Raw genomic sequence first — 14611 nt, forward strand, 5'->3', positions numbered from 1 at the left:
CCCAGTGCAGGGGACTGACTCTGAGCTGGCTGGCCACAGCCAGTGCACTGTGCACAGAGAGATAAAGGGTGACTCGGTGATTGGATACTGGCCCCTGTGCAGTTATTTCAATTTTCCACCCTTCAGTTTGTCGGAACGGCTCCAGAGTTTTGGAAGATGACCACCAATCCCTCCAATATTTTTAGAGTCATTTCCTTTCATACTCTTATTATTGTGGTTTGTCAGCCTTTAACACCATCAATTTCCCTAGCACCTTTCTCTTAGTAATAATTATTCCTTTCAATTCTACCCTCTCACTGGATGCTTATTTCCCTAACGTCTCTGGAAGGTTATTTGTGCATTCTTATGAAGAGGGAACCAAAGTACCTATTCAATTCTTTTGCCATTTCTTTGATCCTCGTTATAATTTCCCAGGCTTCTGACTGTCAGGGATCTGCATTTGTCTTTATTTATCACTTTTTTTAACATATTAATAGAAATTGACCATAAAATCTTCTCTGTTCTACCTTCTCATACTCTGTTTTCCCTCTCTTGACTCAACTTTGCATTGTAAAATACCCCTTAATCCTTGGGCTTGTTACTTTTCTGGCAAGTTTAGATGCCTCCTCTTTGGATCTAATACTATCTCTAATTTCTTCTATAAACCATGGTTGACCAAATATTCCTCTTTTATTTTTGAGTCAGACAGGAAAGAATAATCGTTGTAGTTCATGCACACACACATTCTTCAAATTTGAACCATGGCCTATGCACCATCAACTCCTTAAGTAAGGTTCCCTAATCCATCCTTACCAATCTGCTCACAGTTCTCTTTATTTAGCTTCAAAGGGTGCAAGGACATTCTAACGAGCGACAGTTTAGCATCAGTGATGGGGGAGAAGTTACAACAATAATCAGAAAAAGATTCGAATTAATTAAAGAGAGCTATCACAGATTTCTAAAAGGTAGATTGTGCTTGACTCATCTAATTGAATGCTCTGATGGAGCAACAGGGAAAATTGATGAGTAGAACACAGTGGATATTATCTTCGAGGAGAAAGTGAGGACTGCAGATGTTAGAAATCAGAGCTGAAAATGTGTTGCTGGAAAAGCGCAGCAGGTCAGGCAGCATCCAAGGAGCAGGAGAATCGACGTTTCGGGCATGAGCCCTTCTTCAGGATTCCTGAAGAAGGGCTCATGCCCGAAACGTCGATTCTCCTGCTCCTTGGATGCTGCCTGACCTGCTGCGCTTTTCCAGCAACACATTTTCAGCACAGTGGGTATTACCCCATTGGATTTTAAGAGGTATTTGACTAAACAATATTAAAGGGTGGTGAATATAATTGAAGCTCAGCAGAAGGGAGGTCATCATCAAACTGAATAACAAAGCTGGTTTAAGGATAGTGAGTCATGGTATGTTTTGATATGTCATGAATCATGGTTGTTTTTTTTCCCAGATTGGAGGATGGGAGACAGTGGTCTTCCCCAAGCATCTGTACGAGTGCTTCTTTTGATATATATAAATCAGTTAAGTATTAAAATGCAGCGTAGAGTTTGCAACGTTGTCAATTATAACAACCTTTAAAAAAAGATGATGCCAATCCATTACCACAGGAGATGGACTGACTAGTATATTGGGCAGCCAAGTTGCAAGTGGAATTTAATACAGAGTGGTATAAACTAGCATTTTGGTAGGTTAGGGAGAATATAGACTTGATGGTACAGTTCCAAAGGGTGTGCAGAGACAGAGAGACCTGAAGGTTCACACAGATAGATGTTTGAAGCTGTTTGTAAGAGTCATTAACAAAGAAAAGGGATTTTACAAAATGGAGAGCAAAAGTAGGGAAGTTATTTTGTTACTTTATGTTACAAAGCTCTGGTTAGGCTATAACGAGAGAAATTCTAGGCACTACACTTTAGAAAGGATGTGCGGGTCCTCTTGAAGGTACAGTGGAGATTTACGAGAACGCAGGGATGGGGGAGTTTAGCTACAAGCTTAGCTAAGTTGGAGAAGCTGGAACTGTTCTGGGATTTGGCAGCATCCTGAATAATCTGTGCACAATTATGGAAAGTTAAGATGAGCCAAGGAGCTCTGTAACCATCAGCAGATTTCACAAAGACTAGAAAATATTGATTTGAAACTTTGGACAAGAGATGCAGTGTCAAAATCATTTACACTGTGATTAGCAATCGCCTGTATCTTGCTGACTACAGCATAACTGATATCAAATTAAAGTTTAGTGTTTGAGAGAAGCACACTTATACAGCTACAAGAATACACAGTGTAGGAATGGTCTGACTAGATTGCTCTTCAGAGAGCTGCCATGGACCTGAAGGCTCCTTTGGTACTCTCTTGCACAGATGGCAGACCTCTATTTGGTGGAGACTCTGGCTTTTGTGGCTGTACATTACGTGATGAGGCAGATGGCAATGAAATGGGATTTGCAACAATGTGACTTCTAACTGTGCATGACAGGGTTATGGAACAGGAGGTGTTCTAAGAGTATGCGGTAGGGTGTGTTGTTGAAGCGTGTGACATTGTGAAGCAACAGGGTGGTGTTTGACAGGGAGCATGTGACGTTAAGATGACTGGTATCCCAGAACTGAATATGGCATCACTGCAGTAACTTCTGTGGGATGGAGGGACTCTGCTATTTCGCCCATTTTTGGAGACAAGCTATGTCCAAGCTGAATAGGACAAGACAACCCAAAAGCATTTCTGTGGAGTAGCATTATCCATTGTAGAGAGCTTGCACTCATGAGTTGCTGATGGTTTCCTTACCATTGAATCTGAGGTATTGGTGATCCAAAATACGCACAGTCCAGCAACACAGCCTTGTTGGCAATTACCTGATAAACCTGGTCAGGCGGTGTCAGCATTCTGGGCGTCTCCGCTGAAAAATGCACCAAGAGATAAACATTTATCAGCTGAAATTGTTTTTTAAATCGTGGTTTCTAAAATTACCCAGGCCAAAGAATGTGCATGAACATCCAACAATAAATCAGACACAAGTGATATTATTGTACTTTTTAAAAAATCTTTTTCCTGGGTTAAGGGCATCTCAGACTTGTCTGGCAGTTACAAACTCGTTGTAATGGCTGTTGTAGTGGTGGTGGTGAGTTGCCTTTTAAAGAAGGGAGTTTCAAGATTTTTTTACCCAACAACTGTCAAAGAACGATGGTGTAGTTTCATATCAGGATGGTGTATGGCTTGCAGGGGAACTTGGCGATGTTCCCATCCATTTGCTGATCTTGCCCTCTGACATGTTAAGGGTCTAAGTTTGGAACGTACTATTGAAGGAATATTGGAGAGTTGCTGCATTGTATCTTGCAAATGGCATACACTACTGGAGGGAATGGTGAATGGGGCTCCAACTAATCAGACAACACGGTCAGACTTGTTGAGTGCTGTTGGAGCTGCACTCATCCAAGCAAGTGGGGAGTATTCCATCACAGTCCTGACTTGTGGATCATGGACTGGCTATGGGGAGTCAGAATGTGAGTTGCCCACCCCAAAAGGTTTAGCCCTCTGAGCTACTCTTGTTGCTACTGTATTTCATTGATCAAAAACTGAACTACACCAGCCAATGTTGATAGTGGGGGATTCAGCAATGGTAATGTATGTCAAGGACTGATGGCTAGATTCTTTTCCAAGGAAAAGATCCATGCCTGGCACTTTAATGGCACAAATGCATGTGGCATCTCTCAGCTAAAACCCAATGAATGACATGATTTTCTGCAATATCTCCACTGCCCCTCAGGATATCCACATGAGGTTATCAGTTGATGTCAGACTCCTCACTACAGAAACTGGGAAGCTACCTTTGATGAATTATGAAGGTCAAACAGCCTAGCCACGATGTTGTACAAACCTTTGGAAACTTCAATCACTGCCTCAGGAATTAGTCTTATGACATTTTTTCCCGTACTGTACACACGTTCATTTGACACGTTGCCTGCTGTTTAATGAGTTCTCTCTTTAACACCATCTCCTGAACCTACCTTCCATCTATTGCTTTCTTAGCTGCTTGGCTCTCACATTCAGGGTTATCTCAAAGGAGTGCTCTGAATTTACCATTAGTGCCTGTACCATAATGCATCACGTCTCGCTCAGAAAACCATGTCTTGTTTTAGCTGCCTTTGCTGTCTCAGGTCAGAGTTGAAACTTGCAATTCCTACTGAGGAAACTAGACACATGGGACATTTTGCGAGGCAAGCAGAACAGTCATAATTGAGGGATCGCATGCTAGCATGAGCAAAAGGAGTTTGAAGAAAGGCCCAATTAGAAGATTCATGGACAAGTTACAATTTGGATGAAGGTTTCTGTTCTTGGATGCAACTACAGCAGGCAATATCCTGGCACAGAAGAGCTACACTCCATCCTATATTGTTAAATCTGACCTTGAACTGTCTGACTTTTTCATGAGGCACTTGAAAAGGGGTCACCCATTTCATAGCAATAGCATTGTTCAACTTAAAAATAGTTGATGTCCTAAAAGTAAACATTAGAAAAACTCAGTTTCTTGAACTTGATGTTCCATGTGAGTTGGTCAGAACTAAAACAATTCCAGTTCTCCAAATGGACGTCACCTCATGCTTTGACTAAAAAGTGACAATGCATTGAAAACCACCCGTGGAGTTGAGGGACCCAAAATGTATTCGGCTTTTAATGGGATGAGGGATGGACAAAACAGGTTAAGCACTTCTAAACTTTTAATTTTATTTTTCTATTCAATGCGAAGAACTATAATGTTTAACTTTTAACTTTGTTTCTTCATTTTCCTGCTTCATACTGAGGTACCTCTATCTAAGATGGCATCAGGAATGGCAGCATTGTACACTTTTCACTATACTCATCAAAATCTAAACTAAATCAAAAATAAATAAAACTAAACTAAATAGCCACTAAGTCCTCACAGAGGACTCACGCAGGCTGCAGCCTCTATTCAACTGAAACCAAAGTGACAAAATGTGAGTGGCCTCAATTTCTACTTCTTCACTGCCTGCCTAACTTTAATGTGCAATATTTTCTATTCCGGAGACCAGGCAGTGTCAACTTTTGCAAGGGGCCTGGGTGTCTCAAGGGACATAATTTTAAAGGATGGATTGCAAGCCTTGCACAATCACGGACATCCAGCCTGTCCACACACTGGGGTGAGGAGGAATCTGGTCAAGAAGCCACATTCAGGAGGGTCACTGTGAGGAGAATCATGAGCTGATCAAGGCCATAGCCTAACTTACCAAGTACATTGACAAATGCGTTTGCCAACAAATATCCATGCTCATTGGAGGCATTGCACTGGTAAACAGCACTGGAAGAGACCTGGACTTTAGTGAAGCGAATAGTGTCATCCATTAGTTCCCTGCTGATGTCACTTGGGGCATCTGCAAATCGGACAAAAGCAAAAGGTTTCCAAACCAGAGAACCTGTCTGTATTCTGAGAACAGAAAAGACTCCGTAAACTGCCCCGTTCTGCGCTAATTTTAAGTGCCACTGTACTCACTTTCAATCGGAAAACCATTGACCAGCCACTGGATAGTAGGCTTGGGATTGCCGTTAGCTCTGCAGATCAGCGTTCCGTCTTCCCCGGGTGCGAGGATCAAGTTCTTGGGTTCGCTGATCCAATAGGGTGCAGCTGCAGAAACCAAAACCACAAAAACTAAAGGTAAGGATTTTACTCTCAAACAGCCTCTGGCATCCCCTCAGCATGGTCACATTGTCGGTCTGCGATGTGATCCAGAGCACCTAAGATCTATGTAAATGCCGGCACAGACTCAAGAACTTAAATGGCTTCATCCTGCTCCAAAATTTCCATGTTTTTCCTTTTCATGGCAGGGAGAGGAGGAAGTGGTGCAATGGGTCTTGGTGTCAGAGTTGTGGAGAACAATCTCAATGAAGGTGTCAAAATCCCAACTAATGAATGAGAGTTACCATGACTCAGTGTTCCCCTAGCTTCTGCTTTACACATTTTTAAAAGTATATTATTTCTGTTCAATCTTGTCTGACCTTAAGTTACAAACTTCCATATCTAACTCTAATAGGCACTGAAATAATAAGTCATTGCCTCATTAATTGGGAGAGTTTTATGCCTTTTCTGCTTCAAAGTTAACGCTTCCAGACAATCTTAAGACTTAATGAAGCCTCAGGGATTGTGTGTAGAAAAGCAGCCTTCTGATGACAATCCCAGAGTCCTATTTATAGCTTTCTGCCTTTCACCGTGATGATGCTCTGTTTTTTTTTGGTTACCTCAGTCAGCTCAGTTCAGTCAGCAGGGCCGTCCTTTCAGATTTAGCAATAGGTTCATGCTCTGCTTCAAAGCAGATGCTTTACTTTGCTACTGAAGGACTATCGAGGTGTAAACCAAGACATTACATTCTATATCCTGTTTGGGAACAGGTGGGATTAGATTAGATTCCCTACAGTGTGGAAACAGGCCCTTCGGCCCAACCAGTTCACACCGACCGTCCAAAGAATAACCCACCAGACTCATTTCCCTCTAACTAATGCACCTCACACTATGGGCAATTTAGCATGGCCAATTCACCTAACCTGCACATCTTTGGACTGTGGGAGGAAACCGGAGCACCCGGAGAAAACCCACGCAGACACGGGGAGAATGTCTGTGTGGAGTTTACACAGTCGCCTGAGGCTGGAAACGAACCTGGGACCCTGCAAGGGATTCACCACCTTGTTCCGAAGGTTAGGGTTAATCCCTTCGGTGCCAAATACATGAGGCTGCAGCAGATTCAACAACATAAAAGTAAGTGATGATGGCAGCACTGTCGAGGTGCCCTGTTTGACTGCGAATGGTATGTTCTACAATCAGGGGGAAAGGCAAAGTACATTCTTCTGGCATCCAGGGACTTGATTCAGGGAGTATAGCCTTGTACACCTCTCTAACTCCCAAACTGAAGGGATAAAATGCATCTCTGGTAGCTTTGGACTCCCATCTCCATGTCGTAACTCAACAATCACTCGCGGGTCAGGCACTGCAGTGGATTACCTTATCCTTTAGGTGACAGAATGGGGTACTGTAAAAGTCCAATTCTGTTGCTCAGAAGAATAACCTTTGATGCTCTAAAGCATTTTTGATTCCTCTCTTTCCCCAAGTATGCAGTGTGTCAACAGAATTCTGTGCAGGTCAAACCATACCTTTGACTGTGACGAAAATGACATGTGTACTGCTTCCCAAGTAATTCTTGGCTGTGCACCGGTATTTCCCAGCATCCGACTCGGAGACATCAATAATTTTCAGGGTCTTCTTAAAGTTGACCTCCAAGGCCCGGTGGCTAGGCAACTCTCCCCCTTCTTTGGTCCAATGGATAATTGGTGTGGGCCTGGAACACAACGGGCAAGCTTTACAAGGGAATGCCAGTTATCAGGCGCTTCACAGAATAGTAACAGTGCAGGAGGAGTGCCCATTGGGTGAGCACTGACTGGTCAAGTGAGCAATCCCAGAGTGCCATTCTCCCATCTTCTGATCAGAAGCCTTCACATTCCCGATTTTCACATTATGGCATTTTTAGTTTATAAAAAATGCTCACACCCACACAAAGGATAAAAAAAGTAAGGTCATCGACAGATTCTTTGCAAGGCTGTGACTGTGGTTGTCTGCATTGTTCAGTGCACTGCTGAGGGAGTGCTACACTGTCAGAGGTGTCTGTCAGATGAACTTTAAGCTGACCCCCATTTGCCCTCTTGGGTTAACATAAAAGATCCCGCTGCATCGTATTCAATGTAGCTGTGATGTGGAGGTGCCAGTGTTGGACTTTGGTGGACAAAATCAGGAGTGACATGACACCAAGTCCAATAGGCACACCGCTCCTTCATCAGGTGAAAGTCCTCCAGAAAGTGGAGTGCTCCGAAAGCTTGTGATTTCAAATAAACCTATTGGACTATGATCTGGTGTCATGTGATTTCTGACTAATCAATGTAGGAGGCTTCTCCCCTGTGATTACAGAGTCAGAGAGATGTACAGCGCTGAAACAGACCCTTCGATTCAACGTCAATGCCAACCAGACATCCTAAATTAATATAATCCCATTTGGCAGCATTTGGCCCATATTGCTCTAAACACATCCTATTCATGTTTATTTGTTTAAATTATCTTGCTGTCTGTGAACCGGACAATATTTATCCCTCAAATTAACAGCAGTAAGAAAATAGCTCACCTGGTCATGATGATATTGGGATTTAGCTCTGGACATGTTCAACATTACAAAGATGAGTCAACTTTAAGTACTTGATTGGCTGTGATGTGCTTTGAGGAAGTGAAATGCGATGGATACATCTAAGTTCTTTCATTCTCCTCCACTCACGACTCAACTCCCAAACTCCACATAGTCGCCAGAGGCTGGAATCGAACCTGGGTCTCTGGCACAGTGAGACAGCAGTGCTAACCACTGAGCCACCATGCTGGCCAATGAGAAATGTCACAACTAACCATGTTGTTCCCCTTATCCACAAGCAGTAGTTTGCACAATGACCAGTGACTGGAACATTCAACTTGATTTTTACTCCCTGCTCGAGGAATTCTGAGGGAGGTGGGGGGGCAGTGGTAAATGTGGGGTGCCAACTCTGATGTAAATTTGTCAAGTTGATGAGATGCTTCCTAACATATCCTTCACATGACAGCAGCAGATGGTTTAAACCTGAGTACGGAGACCACACATCTCACATCCAGTCACTGTCAACTCCAATCAATCGGAATTCCAGCAACTTCCTGCTCCCTGTTTGACCTCACACGACATGGAGTCAACTGTGCTGGAAGCAATAATTCTTAAGCTACCTCACATCGTGACATACTTCCATTTCAGTATATACAACTAAAGAACAAGAGTAGGCCACATACAGCCCTTCTAACCTGCTCTGCCATTCAATAAGAGCATGGCTGCTCGGATTTCATTCTTAACTCTACATTCCTGTATACTCCTGGTTATCAAGAATCCACCTATCACTGCCTTTACAATACTAAAAAATGCTGTGCCTTTGTAAAGGATTGCAAGAGACTCTCAACACCCAGAGAGAAAAAGAAATCATCTCTGTCCCCTTATTTTTAAACTCTCAACCCTAGTTTTCAATTGTCCCACAAGAGGACGCATCCTTCCAACAAACACCCTATCAAGACTCCTCAGGATCTTACCTAACTCAGTTGAGTCACCTCCGACTATTCTAAATTCGAGAGGATGCAGGCCTAACCTGTGTAGCCTTTCCTCACAAGGCAGTTTGCTCAATCTCACTCTGAGTCTGAGACTAGTATACCTGCTCACAAACTTAGCACGTCCACAAATACTTTATATAGCCAAATACTCCTGAGGTGTCGACAATTTCCTACATTTTTTTAAAACATAGGAAGCCTGGCAACATGCCTTTTTAAAATCTTTCTCCTCTCACCTTAATAATATGCCCCTTCATCTGAAAATCCCCAACCCTAGGAAAAAGACATCTGCTTTTCACCTTCTCTATACCCCTCGTGATTTTATTAGATTCTATAAGGTCACCTCTCAACCTCCTATCTACACTGAAACACGTTCAAGCCTATTCACCCTCTATTTATAACTCAAACTCTCCATTCTGGTGAAGTCCTGGTAAATCTCTTCTGAACCCTTAATAATATTCTTTCTGTAACAGGGAGACCAGAACTGGATCAGTACTCCAAAAGCGACTTCACCAATACCCTGTACAACCTTAATCTAATGTCCCAACTCCTGTACTCAAAGATCTCAGCAATGAAGGCAATTGTGCTACATGCCTCCTCAATCACCCTGTTTGTAAGTGGTGCAAGCTTCAAAGAATTATGTACCTGAACCCCTGGGTCTCTCTGTTCTACAACACTATCCAAGGCCTTACTTTTAATTGCATAAGTCTTGCCTTTGTTTGTTTTACCAAAACACAATACCTCGCATTCATCCACATTAAACTGAGCTTCTCCAGCAAGCTCTGTGATTGTTTCAGAGTGCCAACATTTGCAGTATATTTTGCTGGTATTCGAGCTTTTGCAATTATGCTGATGGGAGGCTTGATACTGGGGAGGGCACAGGGCAGCCCTCTTTGTTATAGTGCTGTAAAATTTATTTTATATGCACCCGATAAAGCAACAAGTCATTAATGGTCATTCAAAACATAAAACAGCACCTGTGACAGAGGAAAACAAAGCTTCTGAGAACGGGACATTTCAACTTACAGGCCGTCGGCAATACATTCCAAGTACAGGACCTGCCCTCTCAGTACAGTCTTACTGCTGCTTGCTTCTTTGGGACTAATAATGAAGGGCCTTCGTTCTCCCACTGGGCTGTCTGTAAGAACACAAATCCATGAAACCATTGACAGACCCATTAGCAAGTAACACGGTTAACAGAACCAAATGAAATAGCTACTGACATGCACTCGAGAGCAGAATTTGAAGGTTAACTGAACGCAGAAAGATCTGGAAACTGCTTTAAAAGCACTATAGTATTAGTAATAGTTAGTGACAAAGGACAAACATTAAGAATGAGATATATCTTGGCTTGCCAACGATCAGGATTTATAGGTAAGTCAACAAGTCACTAGGGCTGTGAGCAACAAGAGAGAAAAATCATTCTCAGCTTTCTCCACGTCCTTAGAACTTTCTCTTTGTCAGTTCGAAGCAGATTGGCGATGTTTGACTGAAGCTCAATAGTTACACGATCCTGAGTACAATTGGAAAAAGAGGCACCTTGTCAAACATCTCTGGGCATACTCCTTGGGCAGTGATCGTCTGCATCCTTCGATCAAGGAAGTTGGCATTGGAAACAGCCCAGCCTCACCACATCACCATGGTACATCTCCCATTCACTTGTTTATCATTTCAATCCTCTTTTGGAGGGCAATGACACACGTCATTGCAATGTTGCTGCCACACCAGCTTACATGCAGCGAAAGGCATCCATCCCTTGCATTAAAGCAGGGATCTGAGCTTGTTCTTATAGCGCTCACTCACTGTGCAGGATGTTCAAGGCACCTCTGCCCAGCCTTGCCATTTCGTGCACTGCTGAGCTTATGGCTGGCCCAGTAATTCGGCCTTGCCTTTTAGCAAAGGCACAAGTCAGGCAGCTCGTCAGCTGTGATTGGTCAAGCGGGGGACATGTTGCTGTACTGCACTGTATTACATCAATGTCCCATCTGCCGGAGCTTTCCCAGCAAGCTCTCAAAATGTGCTTCATCCAAATGGCCAGGGCTCAAAGTTCAAGCAGAGCCTTCAGTTACGTCAAGGGGTTGTTTCACCAATGGTTAGCAGACCCCATCACAGTCAGTCAAGGGCATTGTCCAACCTCTGTCCAGGGGCTTCAGACACAGAGTCAGATGTTCTTTGCCTTTATAGTTTAGAGAGCAGGCCACAACCAGTCATAGAGTTAGCCCGCAGGTCCAGCGTAACCAGTCCAGGAGCTCATACTCAGTCAGTGATCAATCAGGGATCCAGTCACTCATCAGTCAGGGTTGTTCTTCCAAGTCAGTCTGAGGAAGTGGTGAGGCTAGGGCTGGAGTGATGCAAGGGTGGGGAGAAGGAGATTTTAACTGCTTCAATTGCAATTAAAGATTTCTTAGTGCAATTAATTTACTTAATTGTCCATGCAACATGATTCCAGCATGAATTAACTTCTATTTTCTTTCACATTTCAAAACATCAACCAGTTATATCTGCAGTTAACATTCCAATCGTGCTGAACAAATTGAGCCGAACCTTTGGAAGATTTGATTGGAAGCTTCAAAGGCTGACTTGCATTCCATGAAAATACAGCGTGCTTTTGTTTCCCCAGATTGAGAGCTTACAATTAAAGGTGCATTCAATTTAAATTGTGCAGACACATAAAAGGTTCATTTTACATGATCTAATTATTGGAAAGTCAAGCTGCCAAGTATAACTGCACAAAGGAGCAGGTGGGGCTGTATTCATTGAACAGAAACACTCTTTGCTGTTCTATCTATCCAGCTCTTTTTTATTTCTAATTTGATTGCCCCAAATAAAACCCTCAGAGCACATTCACTCCATCACAGTAATCAGTTTTCCTTTCCAGAGCAGCCCAGCCCGATGGTTTTTGAAGTCACATCTCCATTTTAACCAGGAATGATTGAGGACTAATCCAGGGATTTTAAATCTATTTCTTTTCACTGAGGCCAGAAAGATTCCAGTTTCTCAGCAATGAGACAAGTAACTGAAAACTCCGCACAGGGCTGGGCAAGCCACAGTCAGACTCCAGCAACCTGAATCCTTTCAGATAGTATCGCCTAGCTCATGTTCCTTGACTAAGGAATCTCAGTGTTGCCTTTGGGGAAGCAAAACCAGATATGGGGACTGGCATCCGTATTAAATTGGAGCAACTCAAAACCCAGAACGCTAAGCCATCCGGTGGTGCCCTGATCTGAGAGATCATTGGAATGAGGCTTTGGGCCTGGCAGGCTGCTTGAATAAACCTGCACCAACATCACACACCACAAGATAGGTGTTTCACAAGGTAGTTAATATCCTCGTGGAATTATAGCTAGATTCTTGATCCACGAGGCTCAGGTAATGATCTGGGGACTGGGGTTCGAATCCCACCACAGCAGAATTCAATGAAAATAACAATGTCAAACTGCCAACGGTCAGGAAAAACCATCTGGTTCACTAACATCCTTCAGGTAAGGCAAATCTGCCATCCTTACCTGGTCTGGCCTCCTTGGGACTCTCGACACACGGTAACGTGAGTCGAGAGTGTGGTGCTGGAAAAGCACAGCATGTCAGGCAACATCTGAGGAGCAGGAGAATCAATGTTTCGGGCATAAGCCCTTCATCAGGAAGGGCTTTTGCCCAAAACGTCAATTCTCCTGCTCCTCAGATGCTGCCTAACCTGCTGCGCTTTTCCAGCACCATACTCTCGACTCTGATTTCCAGCATCTGCAGTCCTCACTTTCGCCTCGCGCATTAATGGGAGTTGTTTTTAACTGTCCTCAGGGAAATTAAGAACGTGCAATAAGTGCTGCTCCAGCTGGTGATGCCCATATCCCATGAGTGAGTGAAACAAAAATCCTGTATCATTGTAACGATGTGAGGTTCGATGCCTTTAAACTGTGCATCTGCCTCCACAGATAGCAGTCTGACCTGTTGCATTTCCCATCATTTCCAACGTGCATTTAGTGTCAAACAACTCTTCAAAACTTAAATAATCAGCATTTTCAAATAAGCCAGCCAAGGCATACAGGGACAGCTCCTTCTGACATTGTAGGGTATGTATAAAATGAGGACAACATGGTTTTCTTGTCCACTCATGCAGCATTTGAAACAGAACCAGGAGTGGGTGAACCCTGAGGATATGTTGGAGGTAGGTCCAGCACAGTACAGTTACTGTGGGTCATGCTTGACAACCACTAACCCCATTTCCCATCTACCCCGGGGTGCACAGGACTGGAGGGGCCACCTCACCAGCTTAGGAAAATACAACAGGTCACCCTGGCTTATGTGCTCAGTGCCAACATCAAATGGGGCTGTGCATAATTATTTCAAACTAGATTCCTCGAGGGTATTCATGGGAAGCTGAAGAGGCCTGCCAAGAAATGTCGGTTCCAACCTCAAAGTGAATATCACCATGGAACCCTACAGCATAGAGACAGGCTCTTTGGCCCAACCTGGTCCATGCCAACCAAAATGTCCATCCATGCTAACCCCAATTCCCTGCACTTGGCCAATATCCTTCGATACCTTTCCTATCCATGTATTTGAAATGTACTCACCACTTAGACATGACCAAAGATGTCGCCCAAGGACCGAAGTTATATATTTTTATCGTTAAAGATCACGAGAAGCTGGTAATGGTTTGCTGTTTGCCCCCACCCATCCACACACTATCCCTCAACCACCTCACACCGGGCCAGTGGTACAATGGCCAGCACATCTGATGATAGATCAGAAGATTGTCAGTTCAAATCCTACCTGACTCAAGTGCAACTTTAAATGGGATGGCACGGTGGCTCAGTGATGAGCACCTCCGCCTCACAGCACCAGGGACCCCAGTTCGATCCCAGCCTTGGGCGGCTGTCTGTGTGGAGTTTGAACGTTCTCCCAGTGTCTGTGTGGGTTTCCTCCGGGTGCTCTGGTTTCTTCCCAAAGATCCAAAGATGGTCAGGTTAGGTGGATTGGCCATGTTAAAATGTCCATAGTGTCCAGAATGTGTAACCATGGGAAATGCAGGGTTACAGGGAGGGAGGGGTGGTGAGTCTGGGTGTGAACATGAGGAGCTGAAAATGTGTTGCTGGAAAAGCGCAGCAGGTCAGGCAGCATCCAAGGAGCAAGAGAATAGATGTTTCGGGCATGAGCCCTTCCTGAAGAAGGGCTCATGCCCAAAACGTCTATTCTCCTGCTCCTTGGATGCTGCCTGACCTGCTGCGCTTTTCCAGCAACACATTTTCAGCTCTGATCTCCAGCATCTGCAGTCGTCACTTTCTCCTGTGGACATGATGAGCCTGCTTCCACACTATAGGGATTGTATAGTTATTAATTATTACACATTTGGTGCACTGGAACAGTCATCTACAGTCTCACAGCTATCATGTCTACGTGGCCATGGTCAATATTAACGTCGAAAGATAATTTGGCTGCAGAGACCGTCACCACAGAGCTTTATTCCCAACCTTGTG

General features: G+C 43.8%; 1 protein-coding gene across 5 annotated transcripts in view; it reads right to left on the reverse strand.

Annotated features, from left to right (window-relative positions):
* nrcama (neuronal cell adhesion molecule a) overlaps nt 1-14611 on the reverse strand; it is a 405372-nt gene that overhangs the window by 75820 nt on the left and 314941 nt on the right. For all 5 annotated transcript variants that reach the window (XM_060839991.1, XM_060839992.1, XM_060839989.1 and 2 more), the window contains 5 exons: nt 10164-10275; nt 7133-7317; nt 5484-5615; nt 5221-5364; nt 2762-2873 (listed from right to left, as the gene is read on the reverse strand). In XM_060839991.1, the coding sequence (XP_060695974.1) occupies nt 2762-2873; nt 5221-5364; nt 5484-5615; nt 7133-7317; nt 10164-10275 (685 nt within the window). The remainder of the gene's footprint in view (nt 1-2761; nt 2874-5220; nt 5365-5483; nt 5616-7132; nt 7318-10163; nt 10276-14611) is intronic.

This window comes from Hemiscyllium ocellatum, chromosome 19, assembly GCF_020745735.1.
Source record: "Hemiscyllium ocellatum isolate sHemOce1 chromosome 19, sHemOce1.pat.X.cur, whole genome shotgun sequence".
Lineage (NCBI taxonomy): Eukaryota > Metazoa > Chordata > Chondrichthyes > Orectolobiformes > Hemiscylliidae > Hemiscyllium > Hemiscyllium ocellatum.